The 17,071-nt window shown below is 46.4% G+C and overlaps 1 protein-coding gene across 1 annotated transcript in view; it reads left to right on the forward strand.

Moving 5' to 3' along the window:
* Nucleotides 1-17,071, forward strand: part of EFCC1 (EF-hand and coiled-coil domain containing 1) — a 249,513-nt gene that overhangs the window by 192,103 nt on the left and 40,339 nt on the right. The window contains exon 4 of the mRNA XM_085624844.1: nucleotides 15,644-15,779. Within this exon, the coding sequence (XP_085480970.1) occupies nucleotides 15,644-15,779 (136 nt within the window). The remainder of the gene's footprint in view (nucleotides 1-15,643; nucleotides 15,780-17,071) is intronic.

A 17,071-nucleotide genomic window follows, 5' to 3' on the forward strand; every position in this document is an offset into this window, starting at 1 on the left:
GGGCAGGGGCAACAAACCAACAATACAGGACTGGCAAGAGAGCCTGTGGCAATATAATAGACCATTGTGGGCAGAAGGAAGAGGCAGTGGTAGTACAACCATACATACCAACAGACCTGTTTCAGCCAGGAAACGTCCAATGTTTTTAAGCTCAAATGGGCTTTATTTGATCTGTCTCCTGTCTACAATCTCCCCCTTTTTCAATGTAACTCAAAGGGGAAAATCAATAACCCAGTTTTTTTTTTAAATCTCCCTCTTACCAAGTTCAAAATGTTCGCAAGTATGGTACATTGGATCATGGGAGGCAGGTGTAAATACATTCCACGTGGATTCATTGTATGCATAGTCACCTTTTAATGAATATCACGTAAATCGTCAGCTGATAGGTACATATGGTTTGTCCAGCATGTCCTAGGTGTTTCTATAAATGTATTTAAAAAACAAATAATAAAAAACAAAGGTCGGCCCCAGGGGATGGGTTTCCCGGGGCCATAAGTGGACTGAGGAGGGGGGCAACGCAGCCCCGCTCCTAAAGAATAAAAAACAAAAAAGGCCATGACCCGGGGGTTGGGGTCCCCGGGGCCGATTAAGGCCTTGAGAGGGGGCCACGCAGCCCCCTTCCAAATTAATTTTTTTCAACAAAAAAAATTAGGGTGCAGGCCCTGGGGGATGGGGTCCCCAGGGCCAATAAATTAGAAAAAGAAAGGGGGCCACACAGCCCTCCTTCTTCAAAAAAATAAAAAAATAAAAGACAGGCATCGCGCCGGAGGCCACGCCCCCTCCTTGCAGCACTCTGTAAACGCGCACCCTGGCCAGTTGTAAGTTGGGGAATTAATTCCCCTTCAATACTGAGGGTCCCTGAGGGCCAACTAGCCCAACAGGTATCTCCAGTATGCGCCAGGGAGGTGTGTTGCAGACAGGTGTTCTGAGGCCACTCCCCTTTTTACACCTCTCTGCAATGCAGCTCTGTGGCGCTTATTGGAGGTACCTAGTGGGCTAGTTTGACCCTAGGGACCCTTAGGATTCAAGGGGACTTAATCTCTCAACTTAGAACGGCCAGGGGGCGCGTTTACACAGTGGTGAAGGGAGGGGACGGGGCCTGAGGTGACGTGTGCAAACACGCCCTATGGCGTGTTTTAAGTTGGGGAAATAATTCCCTTTCAATCCTGAGGGACCCTGGGGGCCAACTAGTCCACCAGGTGCTTCCAGTAAGCGCCACTGCTCTGCGTTGCAGAGAGGTGGTGCAGGCCGTGCCCCTTTTTACACCTCTCTGCAATGGCGCTTACTGGACTTACCTAGTGGGCTAGTTTCCCCCTAGGGACCCTCAGGATTCAAGGGGAATTAATCTCCCAACTTAAAACGGCCACAGGGCGTGTTTACACAGTGGTGAAGGGAGGGGACGAGGCCTGAGTTAACGTGTGCAAACACGTCCTGAGGCGCGTTTTAAGTTGGGGAAATAATTCCCCTTCAATCCTCAGGGCCCCTGGGGGCTAACTAGCCCACCAGGTGCTTCCAGTAAGCGCCACTGAGCTGCGTTGCAGAGAGGTGGTCCAGGCCGTGCCACTTTTTACACCTCTCTGCAACGCAGATCTATGGCGCTTACTGGAGGTACCTAGTGGGCTAGTTGGACCCTAGGGACCCTCAGGATTCAAATGAACTTAATCTCCCAACTAAAAACGGCCACAGGGCGTGTTTACACAGTGGTGAAGGGAGGGGACGAGGCCTGAGTTAACGTGTGCAAACACGTCCTGTGGCGCGTTTTAAGTTGGGGAAATAATTCCCCTTCAATCCTGAGGGACCCTGGGGGCCAACTAGCCCACCAGGTGCTTCCACTAAGCACCACTGCGCTGCGTTGCAGAGAGGTGGTCTAGGCCGTGCCCCTTTTTACATCTCTCTGCAACGCAGCTTTGTGGCGCTTACTGGAGGTACCTAGTGGTCTAGTTGGACCCTAGGGACCCTCAGGATTCAAGGGGACTTAATCTCCCAACTTAAAACGGCCACAGGGCGTGTTTACACAGTGGGGAAGGGAGGGGACGGGGCCTGAGGTGACGTGTGCAAACACGCCCTGTGGCACGTTTTAAGAGGTAGTTTTGATCCCCTGCCCTATTATATACTAGGGGCTTACAGAGGAGGTCATGCTAATCACAGGGGGAGCCCCACGCATAGTGTTCCCTAGTGTATGTAGGTGTTTTCACTGTAATCTGAGTGTCTTTTAACATAGCACTGGCTCTAGGACTGGTTAGTCAGACTCGGTTACCACCAGTATCCGTCTGAAAAAGTTGAGGGTACAGGATGATTTTGCAACAAGGCTTCTTTCTGCTCTTCTGTTTGTTCTTTCTGCACGTTATCCTTCTTCCTGCACTTTTCTTCGTCTTTGAGGACTTCTGTTGCTTCTTTCTGCATTATTTTTTTTTCTTTCTGTGCGTTTTTTCTTTTTTCTTCATATGTCCTATCCCTGTAGGCATAGTTAGAAATTAGCATTTAAAAAACCTTTGAAATTCACTGAAAAAACCATAGGTTTCAGGCTTGTTATAGTTAGGAATTAGCATTTAAAAAACCTTAGAAATTCACTGAAAAAACCATAGGTTTCAGGGGCGTTCTATTTAGCTGGACTTTTCACTCGTACAAAACCATTGAAATTCCCCCGTTATAGTTAGTTCAGCTAACTATAACTCGCGTGCCCGCAATGCACTGCTGATGACGTCACATATTACATCACTCATGACATGGTCAGTGACATCACTGATGACATCTCAAATGACATCACTGATGACATCTCAAATGACATCACTGATGACATCACAGATGACATCATCCTTGTGATAGAGTGGCAGACCTCCTCTCCCCCTAATATAACCTTTGATACACACATTCAAAAATAGAAACTAAAATTTTCAAAACAATAGACATACCAATACCAGTTACAACAACCTATTCAGTAATTCTAAGATCCACATACACATCCACTCATTCACCAACAGTCCTATACAGTCACTCATACATGTACTCACTCATCATATGTACTCATACACCTATACATCCTGTTACACAACGCCACTCATCCATAGAGTTACTCACACACATAGTCACTCATGCTAATAAAGAATCAAACATCCATTTACTTGCATATACAGTTATAGACACCCCACGCGAAGCTGAAAATTGACGAAATCTTTTTACTACCCCAGGCACTGTATTACAGCTTTAGATTGGCAAAATATTGTCCAAGCTAGCCTGGAATGAATAAATGTAACCCATGACACCAGTGCTTAGTTTGAGCCGGTGGTTGCCAGTGGGGGGGACCAGCACCTGTTTTTGGATCCCAGCACTTATTTTCTCCATCAAATGTTTACATAGTAGAAGAGAGGGAAAAACATACCTGCTTTGGTATTCAGCTCACCGACATTTAATTGCACCGGCCGGTGGCTATTGAGCAGAGCCCTGGGCACCACACTCTTTCTTTCACAAATTAAGCACTGACATGTGTTTTGCTCTAGTTAGAGCTCATCCGAGAAGTATAGTTTTATCCAGAGACCAAGAAGCATCCAGTATAAGTCACGACAGCAGCCTTTAAGGCTTAGAGTGCTGCATACATTATGCAAAAATGAAATCAAGAAACTCTGGACAGTTCCCAGTTTAGGTGGAAAACAGCTTCTTTATATGAAGCACCCTACAACACCACTGATACTCTGAATCCGCTCATCTCAAATGTTTGTTTTTCTAGCAGAGTATTTAAGCATAGGATTAGCACAGTGCCATCCATGAGGAGCTTGAAAGTGACAAAGCCTTTTGCTATTTTTTCAGCAAAATCTTTAAGCATAGGATGAGCAAAGGTAATCCACACCAGGCTTTAAAATTACAAAGGCCTTTTACCACTCCAGGTACAGTATTACAGCTTTGGATTAGAAAAATACCAGCCAAGCCAACCTTGATTGAATAAAAACAATCCCTGACACATGTGTTTCATTCTAGTTAGAGCTCATCAGAGAGGTGTAGCTTTGTCCAGACACAAGGAAGTCAAGTCAAGACAACACCCTTTCAGGCTTAGAGTGCAGCATAAATTATGCAAAAAAGGAAGCAGGGAACTCTGGGTAGTTACCGAGTTTAGGTGGAGAACAGCTGCTTTATTTGGAGCACCCTCCAACACCACCGACACTCTGAATCTGCTCACCTGAAAAGTCTATTTTTCTAGCAAAGTTTTTAAGCATAGGATTAGCTAACTGCCATCAATGCCAGGCTAGAAAGTGACAAGGCCTTTTTGCTATTTTTTCACCAAAGTCTTTAAGCATAGGATTAGCAAATGCTGTGGTGAAAAATGACAAAAGCCTTTTTACTGCTCCAGGAACATCATTACAGCTTTAGATTGGTAAAATACTATCCAAGCCAAATTGGAATGAATAAAAGTAACCCGACACACATATTTAGCTCTAGTTAAAGCTCCTCAGAGGGGGAGAGATAGCTTTTTTTGGACACAAGCGAACACCCAGTGTAAGTCAAGACAACACCCCTTCAAGCTTAGAGTGTTGCATAAATTATGCAAAAAAGGAAGCAGGGAACTCTGGGTAGTTCCCAAGTTTAGGTGGTGAATAGCTCCTTTACATGGAGCACCCTACACCACCAATACACTGAATCTGTTCAAATCAAATATTCATTTTTCTCATATAGTTTTTAAGCATAGGATTAGCACAGTGCCATTCACATACTGAGTTAGAAAGTGACAAAACCTTTGCCATTTTTTCAGCAAAGTCTTTAAGCATAGGATTAACAAATGCCATCTACACTAAGCTGAAAAATGACAAAAGCCTTTTACCTCTCCTGGCAAAGTATGACAGCTTTGGCTTGATGAAATGCCATTTCAGCCGACCTGAAACGAATAAAAGCAACCCATGACTGTTGTTTCACCCTAGTAAGATCTCATTAGTGAGGTACATCTTTGTCCAGATACAAGGGAGCACCCAGTATAAGTCAAGACAACAATCTTTCAGGCTTAAACTGCTGTATAAATTATGCAGAAAAAGAATCAGGTACAATTTGGTAGCTTCATGTTTAGGTGGAGAGCAACTCCTTTAAATGGAGCGGCCTACAACACCACCGACACTCTGAATCTGCTTGTCGAATATATTTATTTTTCTCACAGAGTTTCTAAGCATAAGATGGGACAGTGCTAGCCATGCCGAAATGGAATGTGACAAACCCTTTGCCATTTTTTCAGCAAAGTCTTGAAGTATAGGATTAGCAAATGTCATCTACACTGATCTGAAAGTATTACAGCTCTGGCTTGCCGAAATTCCATCTCAGCCAATCTTAAATGAATAGAAGTAACCCATGACATGTTTCACTCTAGTTAGAGCTCATTAGCGAGATATTGCTTTGTCCAGACACCAGAGAGCACCCAGTATAAGTCAAGACAACACCCCATCAGGCTTAGAGTGCTGCATAACCTATGCACAAAAGAAAGCAGGGACATTTGGGTAGTTCCCTCATTTAGGTGGAAAGCAGCTCATTTAAATTGAGCACCTACAACACCATCAATACTCTGGATGTCTATTTTTTTAAAAATTATTTGACAGCTGTAAAAACAAGTGCTCATATACCTAAGATAAGCCTCTGCAAAAGGTTCAGTAAGTTAAATGCTTCATTACAACGCCAGTATTTACCTAATTCTAGTCTTTCCGGTGCGAGGTGTTATCTATCCTGACAGGCACCCTGCAGGCATAAGAAAAACACTTATATCCTGCCTTTCAGCCCTATATGCTGTACTATCTTAGCTGCATCTGTTTTTTGTCTGTCCACAGACAGATCACTCTGATACTTGAGTTTCATGTTTCTTTGATTGGAAGCTCTCTTCCCCAAGCAGATACCCCACATCCTCCTGCCCCCCGTTCTGTGATTCCAAACCATGGCTGATGGAGGGATACTGGAAGGTTTCCTTGGGTCTCCATCTGTTTAGCTGATTTTCCAATACTCTGCTGATGGATGGTGGACACTTAATCTAAGGGACAGTGCCTAGAGTTGTACAGTGTTAATAGTGGCCATTTTTGTGTGTTATAGACTACCAGCCAGGAAACAGCCCAAATGTATCAGGGATTGGATATATTGCATTGGGACTGAGGCTATACTGAAAGTCAACAGCCATCTTAGCTTGGAAACATTATTCTCAGTGTGCGGCATTCTCATGGCACACATTTAATCCGTGCTCTCCATATTGCTAAAGACATGGTGGCAATGCTTCTAAGCAGAAGTAGGACCAAGAGGGTTAAACCAGGGTTCACCCCTCTTCCAGGGAGAGTGGAGGCTGAAAATATGCTAGTAGTAGGGCAAATGCCTCGAATTTCTCTGTCTCCGAAATATCAGTCTTTTGCAATGCTGAGAAAAATGATGAAGGAACTGCTGCTAGAAATGCTCTGTTGGAAGGTGGTCAGTAGGGATGCTTAAGACATGCACACCGGGAGAGGTTTCACCCGCCATTTTTATATCTAACCCTAATTCCTCTTACCCTTCTAATACTGACCCAGTGTACCGCTGCTATCCGGTAAGGGGGTAGCAATGATCTTCACCAGATGCTGCATGTAATAACTGAGTAGGCAAGCAGATAAGCATTACTATTTTTGAAAGTCACATCACCTTTGAAAAATGTTCAAGTGTTGACTTTTGATGTGCAAGAAAGGAAGGACTGCTCTAAATTGCTGAGCAGTCAGGGTCTGCAGGCTCAGATTTCTGGTGCATGCATATTTTGATGGCCTCTCATCAGTAAACCATGCTGCCGGAATTCCTGTTGTTGCCTAGAGAGATCTTTGGTCCACACACTGGAGTCTAAAGGAGGCACAGAAAGCAGCAGTTCTGCATTTTTTTTTTCCCTCGGGGAGAGGTTGCCGTGTGGTTAGCTGGAAGCTGCATTCACAGGATTTTAAAGACATATAGCATGCGCTTCCTTTGGCAGAGACTGTTAACTTATGTTCTGCCTCTTGGTCTAGATCCTCCTGGCACCAACACTACAGGCATCGCTTCAAGGGACTCTGCCAGCTCTTCTGATTCAGGAACACTTTTTGATTCAGAGGATTGGAAGTAGAGAAAAATCCTTCAAAGACACTTGCCTTTGAATTTGGGACAGGTGGCCTTAACATTTTTTTAAATCCCATTGGTGTCTTATTCACAGCAGGATCCACCACTTTCATTTGCACTTGGAATGGCCATTTACAATTTTGGGGTTCTAAAGATTGTAAAACTGAACTAAAAAATTTATATTTCCTATGACCCCCCTCTCCTTGCCAAGTGCTACTAACAACTTGCCCCTCATATTGAGTTTAAGAGGAGTGCTCCGCCCAGGCATTCAGGAGCCATAATGCAGGTCCCTTTAGAAGACCAGGAGCAAAGATAGTACTCCAGACATTTTCTAGTGTAGAAGGCAAAGAAAGAGAAGGTTCTCTTTAATCATCATCCGAAAATTTGATCCAGGTGAATGGTAAGTGCCAAGAACACGTCAAGATGGATACTCTACAAAAGAACATCAGTCTTGTTTGGGGCATTCATATCCTTCCTGGTTTTTGTGGGTGCCTTACTCTATATTTCTAAGGTATTGATACGGTCATCCTATCATTTCACTTTTAGCTCCTGAGCCGCCCCTTCAGACTATAGTCATTGTCAAGGGTTTTCACTTAGAGGCTGGTGCCTGAGGTCAGGGAATTGCCCTTTGATTGGTCCATGCAGGACATCCTGGCATTGGCATTTTTTGTGTTCATATAGTCTCTCAGGCATTGATAGAATTGAGGTTGCTGTTCAATTATATGAAGTCTCAGTCAATCCACTGTGAAGACCTACAGTTCATTACCACCATGTTTGTGAAAAGGTTGGGCACAGGCTTCTTACCATAAACTTGCATAAAGAAGTTGAGGAACCATCTTTCAGAGTTGTTGAATCTTCTTTCAGCTGTGGTCATAGTTTCAGGATCAAAGAAATATACCAGATACCACAGCTGCTCCATGTTTTCATAGTGCAGGCGGCACCAGTCACTGACTTCACTGGCCTGCAAGGGGATGTCTGGGGGTCCATGGAACCCCCTTTGCCCCCTGCAGAGGGCTGGTCTCATGGGGCACACTGACAGTGCGCCACCTTTTAAATGGAGCATTGTCAGTGCATCTCCTGAGGGCTTCTTTGACACTGCGCCTGCTTCTGTATATATGGTGCGGGCGCAGAGTCAAAGGAATTCCCTCATTTGCATAGGGCACGCCCCTATGCAAGTGAGGGAACACCCTCTGAAGATAGCGCTGGAGATTTAAGTGCGCCAGCGCTATTGGTATTATAGAAGGGGACGCACAAGCATCTGGGCCCCTTCTATAATACCAGTGTGCCCTGGGGCACACAAAGCATGCACAAACGCCCGTTGCTCCCCTGGGGCAACTTCTGTAATACGGCCCCAGGTGTCTCTGAGTGATCTTTGGGATATCATGGTTCCAGTCCTGGACATTTTCACCTCCGTAGCAGATGTTCTCCTTTCAGAGTTTTGGTCCATGTTTATCCACAAGCAGAACATAAGGATTGAATGCTACTTTCTGATTTTCGCCTGTGAACCTCCTGCATGTAGCCTTATCCTTTCCCCTCTCCTCTTAGCTCTAAACTTACATCAGGAGGGAGATGAATGTCTTCCCTCCCCCTCCTGCTTCAGGTGTCATGATTCTGAAGTGGATGAATCCATTTGATTCCCCTCCCACCCCCCCACACATCTATCAGATTCTCTAACCTGTAAGGCGGCAACACTTGTTGTTAGGGTTGGAAAAGCTGGGTGTCATTGGGCAGCTGACCTCAGCTGTGCAAGCATCTTATTGTAGATTTGCTAGAGATACAGTCAACTACCATTCTGCATTTCCGGGCTTGGTGCAAGAAGAGAGGAGTGTTGCTTTGAGATTGTTAGTGCCATTGGTTGTTACAACTGGTTGACTTCAAGCTGCACCAGACTACCTCATCTCTATGGATTCCTTGGGTGTCCATGGAAGTTTTTAGGGTATCCTGTGGAAGAGGTAGTGTTTGGTGGACTCAAAAGTTTCATCTCCTGCCCTCTATTAGAGCTTTCTCTTTAACATCTGGTTAAGCAACATTTCACCCTGGCCTGGGATTTGACCTTTGTCCTGTGTCTGCTGCCGTGGTCTCTGTTTGAGTCTTTTAGGGAGACATCATTAAATCCAGGATTTGAGCCAATGGAGACCTCCGAGTTGCAACAGGAGGAGGAGATTATGTTCCTGATGCTATTGTGGTGCACCCTTAAGAAGGTGCACCATGCGAAGTCCAGCTTATTGAGTCCTATCACAATCAATGCCGCTGTCCTGGTGGCAGCAGATTAGAGGAAGGCAGAGAAGCTGTCTGAAAGAGCCTCTCTGCCTTTTCCAGTGCAGTGCACCCATCTGCAGCAGGGGCGCTTTGATTTGTACATAGGGGCACCCTTTACTCCTCCAGAGGGCTACCCTCAGGTGATGCATTGACTGTGCGCCACCTCTTTGTGGTTCACAGTCAGTGCGTCTCCTGATGATCTTTTTGTCTCTGAACTCACTTCCCAAAAATGGCATAGGCACAGAGGCAAAGTATTACCTCATTTGCATGGGGCAAATGAGAGAATGCCACCTTAAGAGAGTGCTGCGCTATATGTGCACTGGTGCAGTCTGTATTACAGAAAGGGCCACACACACATCTGTGGTCACTCATGTATTACCAAAGTGTGCCAGAATGCAGAAAGGAGGCGCACATGTATATTGCAACCTGGGGGCACATTATATAATAACAGCCGTGGCATTCTAGCATGTTCGTTTTCACCAAAGGTCTTGGCTCTGCACTCTGGTTTAATACATGAGGTAGTTTCCTGTTAATGAGAGGTTACTTTAGGTATACAATAGCTCACTTGTTTACTTTTAAACCAATAAGAAGTGGGGTTTGTCCTTATAGAGAAATGTTAAGCCTTGGATCAGATCCACGTTGTCCCAAGCAGTGGCGTGATGCAAAATGATGGGGCCCCTTTGAAGTATGAGATGATGGGACCCTGGGTCTCTCATATAGCACAAATATTCATTGACCTTGGACTGATTGGGGCCTCTGGAAGGGTTGGGGACCCCCCATTCTGTGGGGCTGCAGGGGGCCGTGTTATGCCCCTTGCCCATAGCATATTTAGTTGCAGGAAGAGAGGGCCCGATTCACAGAACTAATTTAAGACAAAATTCTAAACTTACTACCATTTTGATATTCACAGAAGGCACTTACTCATTTGGGTATTCACAGAAGGCACTTACTCATTTCGGTATTCACAGAAGTTAGGAGTCCTAACTTTAGGACTCCTAAATGCCTCTGTGAAGGATTTTTTTCAGTTTAGGAATAGTAAAGTTAGGACTCCTAACTTTAGGACTCCTAAATGCCTTCTTTGAATACCGAAAGTCTTAAAGTTAGGATTTTTCTCAGTTTAGGAGTAGTAAAGTTAGGACTCCTAAACTGAGAAAAATCCTAACTTTAAGACTTTCGGTATTAACAGAAGGCATTTGGGAGTCCTAAAGTTAGGACTCCTATCTTCTGTGAATACAGAAATGAGTAAGTGCCTCTGTGAATACCAAAATGGTAGTAAGTTTAGTATTTTGTCTTAAGTTAGTTCTGTGAATCGGGCCTAGAGAACTCTGCAGTGTGGATTGTTTTGTTCTACGAAGGTCATGTCTGCCATGACAAACGTTTAGGGAGATTCTCTGGTAGATAATTGGAGGGCAGCAACTTGGTCTTCTGGGTACTTCTGACACCCATTACAGGCAGGAGTAGTGGATTCTAGGCATACAGAGTTTGAGATCAGTAGGTTGCCAGCTGTTACACATGCTTGAACATTGTTCATAAATCACTAGCTGTCCCGCAATTCAAAAGTCTCTTTCACAAGTGTATTTATGAATCTAAGCTGATTCTATCGGTTTGGGACCATCCTCAGAAAGAAGGGGTAAACACAGAGATGAAGTAAAGGATTAGGAGACAGTGTTCGGAATACCTGCCTTTTAGCATATTACTCTAATTCATTTTGCTTTTACCTCTACATTCTTCCCTCCCTCTCTTATGGAGTATGGGTCAGTGGCGGACGGTAATTTTAAGAGGGAGTGCACGGATGGACGGGACACACACGCGCACACACATACACACTCACAGCCATGCATTGACACACACACGCACGCATACACAAACGCATCCATTCACGACACTCTTTACCAAACATTCATACATAGATGCACAAACGCCCCAAACATTAATTTTAAAAAAACACACACATTTACCTGCAGCTCTGCCTCGGAGGCCCAAGGAGGCTTGGGACTGCTGCCTTCCCTCATTGTCTGACCTAAGGTCAGACAATGAGGGAAGGCAGCAGGTCCAACGTCATCACAAAGTGGGATAGTGTCAATGAGACTGCTGACCCCATCCCACTCTGTGATGAAGTGTCACTGATTGACACTCGACGCTGGGCGCTTCAGAGCTCTAAAATGAAGCACTCAGGGGCAAGACAATCAGTGACGCTACCAGTCGCCACTGAGGGGAGGGCCTCAGGGACCTTTGCTGAGCTGAGGAGGTCATGCTGGCAGCAGCTGTAACTTCCTCAGCCAAGCAAATTTCAGCTCAGGCAGCCAGAAGCTTCATTTAGTGCATGTCTGGCTCATGGAGGCCTGCCCTGAAAAAGAACAGTGTCTGTCAGGCTGACCATTGTTCAGCCTGACCCACACTGTTCCTATAGGGCAAAAGGTGGAGAGTGTGGCTTCTCAGCCCCAATGGACTGGCTGCTGCTGGAATGGGTCATCATTGAGGTATGGTTTGAGTAGTCATTACAGGAGAAGGTCGGCTCTTGCCATTGGAGCCCTTTTTGGAGAATTCTTTTTTTGTGGCAATGAGGTGCCTGTCTCCAGAGATGACAACACCTCAAATGCTAATGAAAGCGACAAGGGAAAAGGAATCAAAGTAATAAGAATGCATTACGTTGTGGGGGACCCACTGGTGAGTATACATAACCCCACGCAAGTCCCATTCCTGTATGATTTTAGGGTCGAGCCTGAGATAGCATGCACTAGCGCATGCATCTTGCTAGCGAGACACAGCTGTTAACAATAAAGGTTTGGAGCCCGCCCACTGCTCACCATTTGTTGGCTTACGTGCCACTCTCCTTTTCAGGCTCATAATTCGTCAGAGCAGGCCAAGCCTTGATTGATTAAATTTAATCAATGCCCGTCCGCTGCTCCGGATGTGATTGAGGTACTATTTTGTTCTGTTTAACTTTTAGTGACCTTCAAACAGAAGGTGTGTGACTGACAAAAACATGCCCAGCAGGACAATCAAAATTGCAACTATTCATTTTCTATAGTTAACATTCTTTTATTTTGCCAAGTCTTCTTTTCTCACATTGCACTCATGTTTTCTTTTGTTTTTGCTTGTGGACGCTGTTCTCAAAAAATGAGGATTATTTTATTGCAAAACAGCTGTGTTTCTTATTTATGTGTAATTTCTGAAATGATGCTCTAACACACAATCGTACAGTACACCCCAATCCACCCCACTCCAATCTGCCCCACTCAAATTCACACCAATCCACCTCACCCCACACATATTTGCCCCTCTCAATCCAATCCAAACCAGACCAATCCAATCCAATTGAAACGACTCACCCCAATCCAATCCACTCCAATCCACCACGCTCCAATCTGCCCCACTCAAATTCACACCAATCCACCCCACCTGCTTCAATCTTCCACACTCCAATCTGCTCCGCTCCATTCTAAAAACAATTTGCCCTGCTCCAAACTAAACTGCCCCACAAAACAATGCGCCCCACTTCAGTCTAAAATAATCTGCCCCACTCCAATCTGCTGCACTCTAATCCAAAACAGTCTGCCCAATTCGATCTGCCCCACTACAATCCAAACCAATCTGCCCCACTCCAGTCTGTCCCATCCAATCCAAAAAAATCTGCTCCACTCAATCCAAAACAATCTGCCCCACTTCACTCTACTGAAATCAACCCCAGCCCACCCTACTCCACTCCAATCCACCCCACTCCACTCCAATCCAATCCGATCCACTTTACCCCAATCCAATCCACCTCACCCCAATCCAGTCCACCCTACTCCAATCCAATCCACCTCACTCCAATTCAATTCATCCCGGTCCAGACAAATAGAAGAACCCCACTCCAATCCACTCCACTGCACCCCAATCCAATCCACCGCATCCAGTTCACTCCACCTCAATCCAATCCAATCCACGTAATCCAATCCACCCCACTCAATCCAATCCACCTCACTCCAATCCACTCAACCCCAATGCAATTAACTCCACTCAAGTTCACTCCACTCCCTTCCACCTCACTCCTTTTCACCTCACTCCAGCCCACACTAGCCACTCTAGTGCACCCCACTCCAGTTCAATCCACCCTGCCCACTCCAATCCACCCCACTGTATTCCACCCCACTCCCCCAATCTATCACAACCCAGTCTAATCCACCCCATCAAGTCCACCCCACTCCACTGCAGTCCAGTCAACCCCAACGCTACCCCAATCTAATCCACCCCACCCCACTCAATCCAATCAATCCAGCCCACCACGCTCCAATCCACCCCACTCCAATGCACCCCCTCTAGTCTGGTCCAAACCACTCCCCTCCACTCCAAACCACCCTACTCTAATCCAGTCCACCCACCCAAATACCATCCACCCCCCCAACAAACCTTTCTAATCCACCCCACTCCAATCCACCCCAATCCATCTCACCCCATTTAATACCACCCCAATCCATCCCAATCTATTCCAATCCAATCCACCCTACTACCTCAATCCATTCCAACCCACTCCACCCGATTACATCCCACTCCACTCTGACAATGCACTCTACAACACACTCTGCCACCTAATCACTGAACTCTACTCCCCTCTATGACACTCAACTCCACTCTATGACACTGTACTCCAACAAATCCAGTCTACGACACTATACTCCCCCACTCCACGCCAATCCAATCCAATCCACGCAATCCAATCCACTTTACTCATTCCAATCCACTTCACTCAATCCAATCCACATCACTCCAATCCAATCCAATTCACCCCACCCCAGTGCAATTCACCCCACTCCAGTTCACTCCCCTCCATTCCACCACACTCCTTTTCACCTCACTCTAGCCCACACTACCCACTCCAGTCCACCCCACTCCACTCTAATCCACCCCACTCCAATCCACCCACCCCATCCCAATCCAATCTACCCAACCCAATAGAATCCACCCCATCTAGTCCACCCCACTCCACTGCAGTCCAGTCAACCCCAACTCTACCCCAATCCAATCCACCCCACCCCAGTTCAGTTCATCCCACACAATCCAATCTATCCAGCCCACCATGCCCCGATCCGCCTTTCTAATCCACTCCAATTGCATCCACCCCAATCTAATCCATCTCACCCCATGTAATACCACCCCACTCCAATCCACTCTACCCCATCCAGTCCACCCACTCCAATCCACCCCACTCTACTCAATCCTACCCACTGAACCCCAATCCATCCAATTATATTCCAATCCAATCCACCCTACTACCTCAATCCATTCCAACCCACTCCACCCTAATACATCCCACTCCACTCTGACACTGCACTCTACAACACTCTCTGTCACCTAACCACTGAACTCCACTCCCCTCTACGACACTGTACTCCACTTTATGACACTGTACTCCAACAAATCCAGTCTACAACACTCTACTCCCCCCACTCCACTCTAGGATGCTCCACAGCACAAGCCATGCTGAACAGCAGCCTCACTGGTGTACAACATGGCAAACACACATCGCCAAAGCCAATGGCTCTTGTGTGGGTGAGACCAATTGGCTTTGCCAATGCTCATTTCAAAATGCAAGGGCTGTGTAGCTCACTCATTCCTTTCCGAGTGTGATAGCACACTGGCATAGCAAAGTCACTATGGGCCCAATGTAAGCAAGGGAAATAGGTCCCCTTCCAATGTTAGGCGGTATCTTAAGATAGCTGGGTTAGAGATATTAAAAGTCGCATGTGTGGCTGGCCATCTCAGGGCGGTGGCCAAAAAGACGTGCACTTTAAACATAACCCCACCCTCCTCCCTGCTGCTGTCACTCAGCAGCGACCCTGCCCCCGTCCCGACATTTGGCTCGGGACAGGACAGGATGGGACGGGGATGAAAAATGAAATGGTAATAAATTAGCATTTTATTTTTCATAGGATTTTGGGGGGATTTTAAGTGGGTCAATGCTCCTCCGCTCCAACGTAGGAGCCGCCCCAGGAATTTGCTGCTTACAGCAGAGCTTGGAAACAGAGGCAACCACTTTTCACGGTTTCATAGCTGTGCTGTCTGCAGTTCATGCTCCACCTCTGAGAAATTTTGAATAAATATATACTAGACAGTGCAATTGCAGAAAACAGGCAACCTGGTCTGCTCTGAGCCAGTGCACCTGTTCATGACTGTGCGATCCTTTAATAAACCAGTAACAGCATGCGGATCAACCACAACCAAACAGGTCAAGTTTGCTGATACTGAAAAGAAGTATTCTGAAATGGATCGACTTTGCAATTGCCACAAGAGTATTGCCACACTTCCTGACAAGGGGATGTTTATTTTTATTTCCTTGTAGTGGAAGATCAAATGTTCCGCTCTGTGGAGGGGCAGGCCGCCTCAGACGAGGAGGATGAGAAGTGGACCGGGGAGCAACAACCCCCAGTGGCGGAAGTGAAGAAGCTTTTGGCGCGGCTTTCCTGTTGTGGGAGTGGGTATGTTTCCTATGCCTTAGGAGGGATTTTCAGTTTACTTTAGCTGTACAGCTTCTTTAAGCACAGGAAGACTCTGTTCAGATGACCTGAGTCCCCAAAGCACAGGTAGATGATCTTAGCGTGTAAATTGAAGTTTCACAGGCAGCAGTGCATACATTTGGGGCCCCATTACGATGGCAGGCGGACTTTGTCCGCCCGCCACCGTAACGGAAAACGGGACCGACTGCCAGAGGTGCCGCGGTCCTGCGAGGCCAATTAGGATGCGCCCGCCACATTGGCGGGCGCATTCTGGACTTTAACATTGCGGCGGGCAGTGCAGTAAGCGGCACCCACCTCAATGTTAAAGTGGCATGTTGTGCATTGCCATGCACAACGTGACAGGCACCGCGCAGTGCCTGCCACCTTGTGCGTGGCAATGAAGTGCAGCCACCCACCCCACACCCCCCTGGGGGCCCACAACGGCCCCCCAAAGTGATTTACCGTAAGCCTTTCCATGGCGGAGTCTCCGCCATGGAAAGGCATACCCACCTCACACATCATAATATGGATGCACCGACACCATATTGTGGGCTTTTTCCGCCCGGCCGGCAATCGTGACGATTGCCGACCGGCGGAAAAGCGGTGGACGGTCTTTCCATCCGCCGTGGTACCCCTGCCATAGTAATATGGCGGGGGGTAAATAGTGGTATGATGGCCGGCAGATCGCCACCTCCGGCCAGGCGGTGGCGATCCGCCCGCCAATATAATGGCCCCCTAGGTGTTTGCTCACCTCTTCCCAGAACTACCTTTGTAAGACCTTTTTAAACAAATAAATAATTTGAAAGTGTTTTATATAGAGCGAACAACACCCTTTTGGGTGACAGAGCGCTTTACGATAATGACAAAAGGATATTATGAAAGAAACAATATGCCATATGAATAAAAGTGGAGTAAGTAATGCAGCAGAAGTCACATAAGCAAATAATAAAGTCAAAAGAATGGGAGGAACAGAACAGTCACACAAAGTCATTCAAGCTTCTGGCATGGGCAGAGTCCGAATGGTGTGGAGGAGGTGTGTGAATGTTTGGGCAAAGGACAACCATTACAGATCTCTCAAATGTGGACAGTCATGATAAATGGAGCTACATACAGGAAAGTAAGCATCACGCTTGAGGAGAGGGAGGTATGGCCTGAAGGTGAGAGAAGTCTGTAGGCTAGTAGAAGTTTTGCTTCTTCTCTGAAGGAGGAGGAGGGGCTGCACGATGTCTGGCGGAAGAGAGTTACACATTTTAGGGACCATTCTGGAAAAGGAT

The sequence above is a fragment of the Triturus cristatus genome, chromosome 9 (assembly GCF_964204655.1).
Source record: "Triturus cristatus chromosome 9, aTriCri1.1, whole genome shotgun sequence".
Lineage (NCBI taxonomy): Eukaryota > Metazoa > Chordata > Amphibia > Caudata > Salamandridae > Triturus > Triturus cristatus.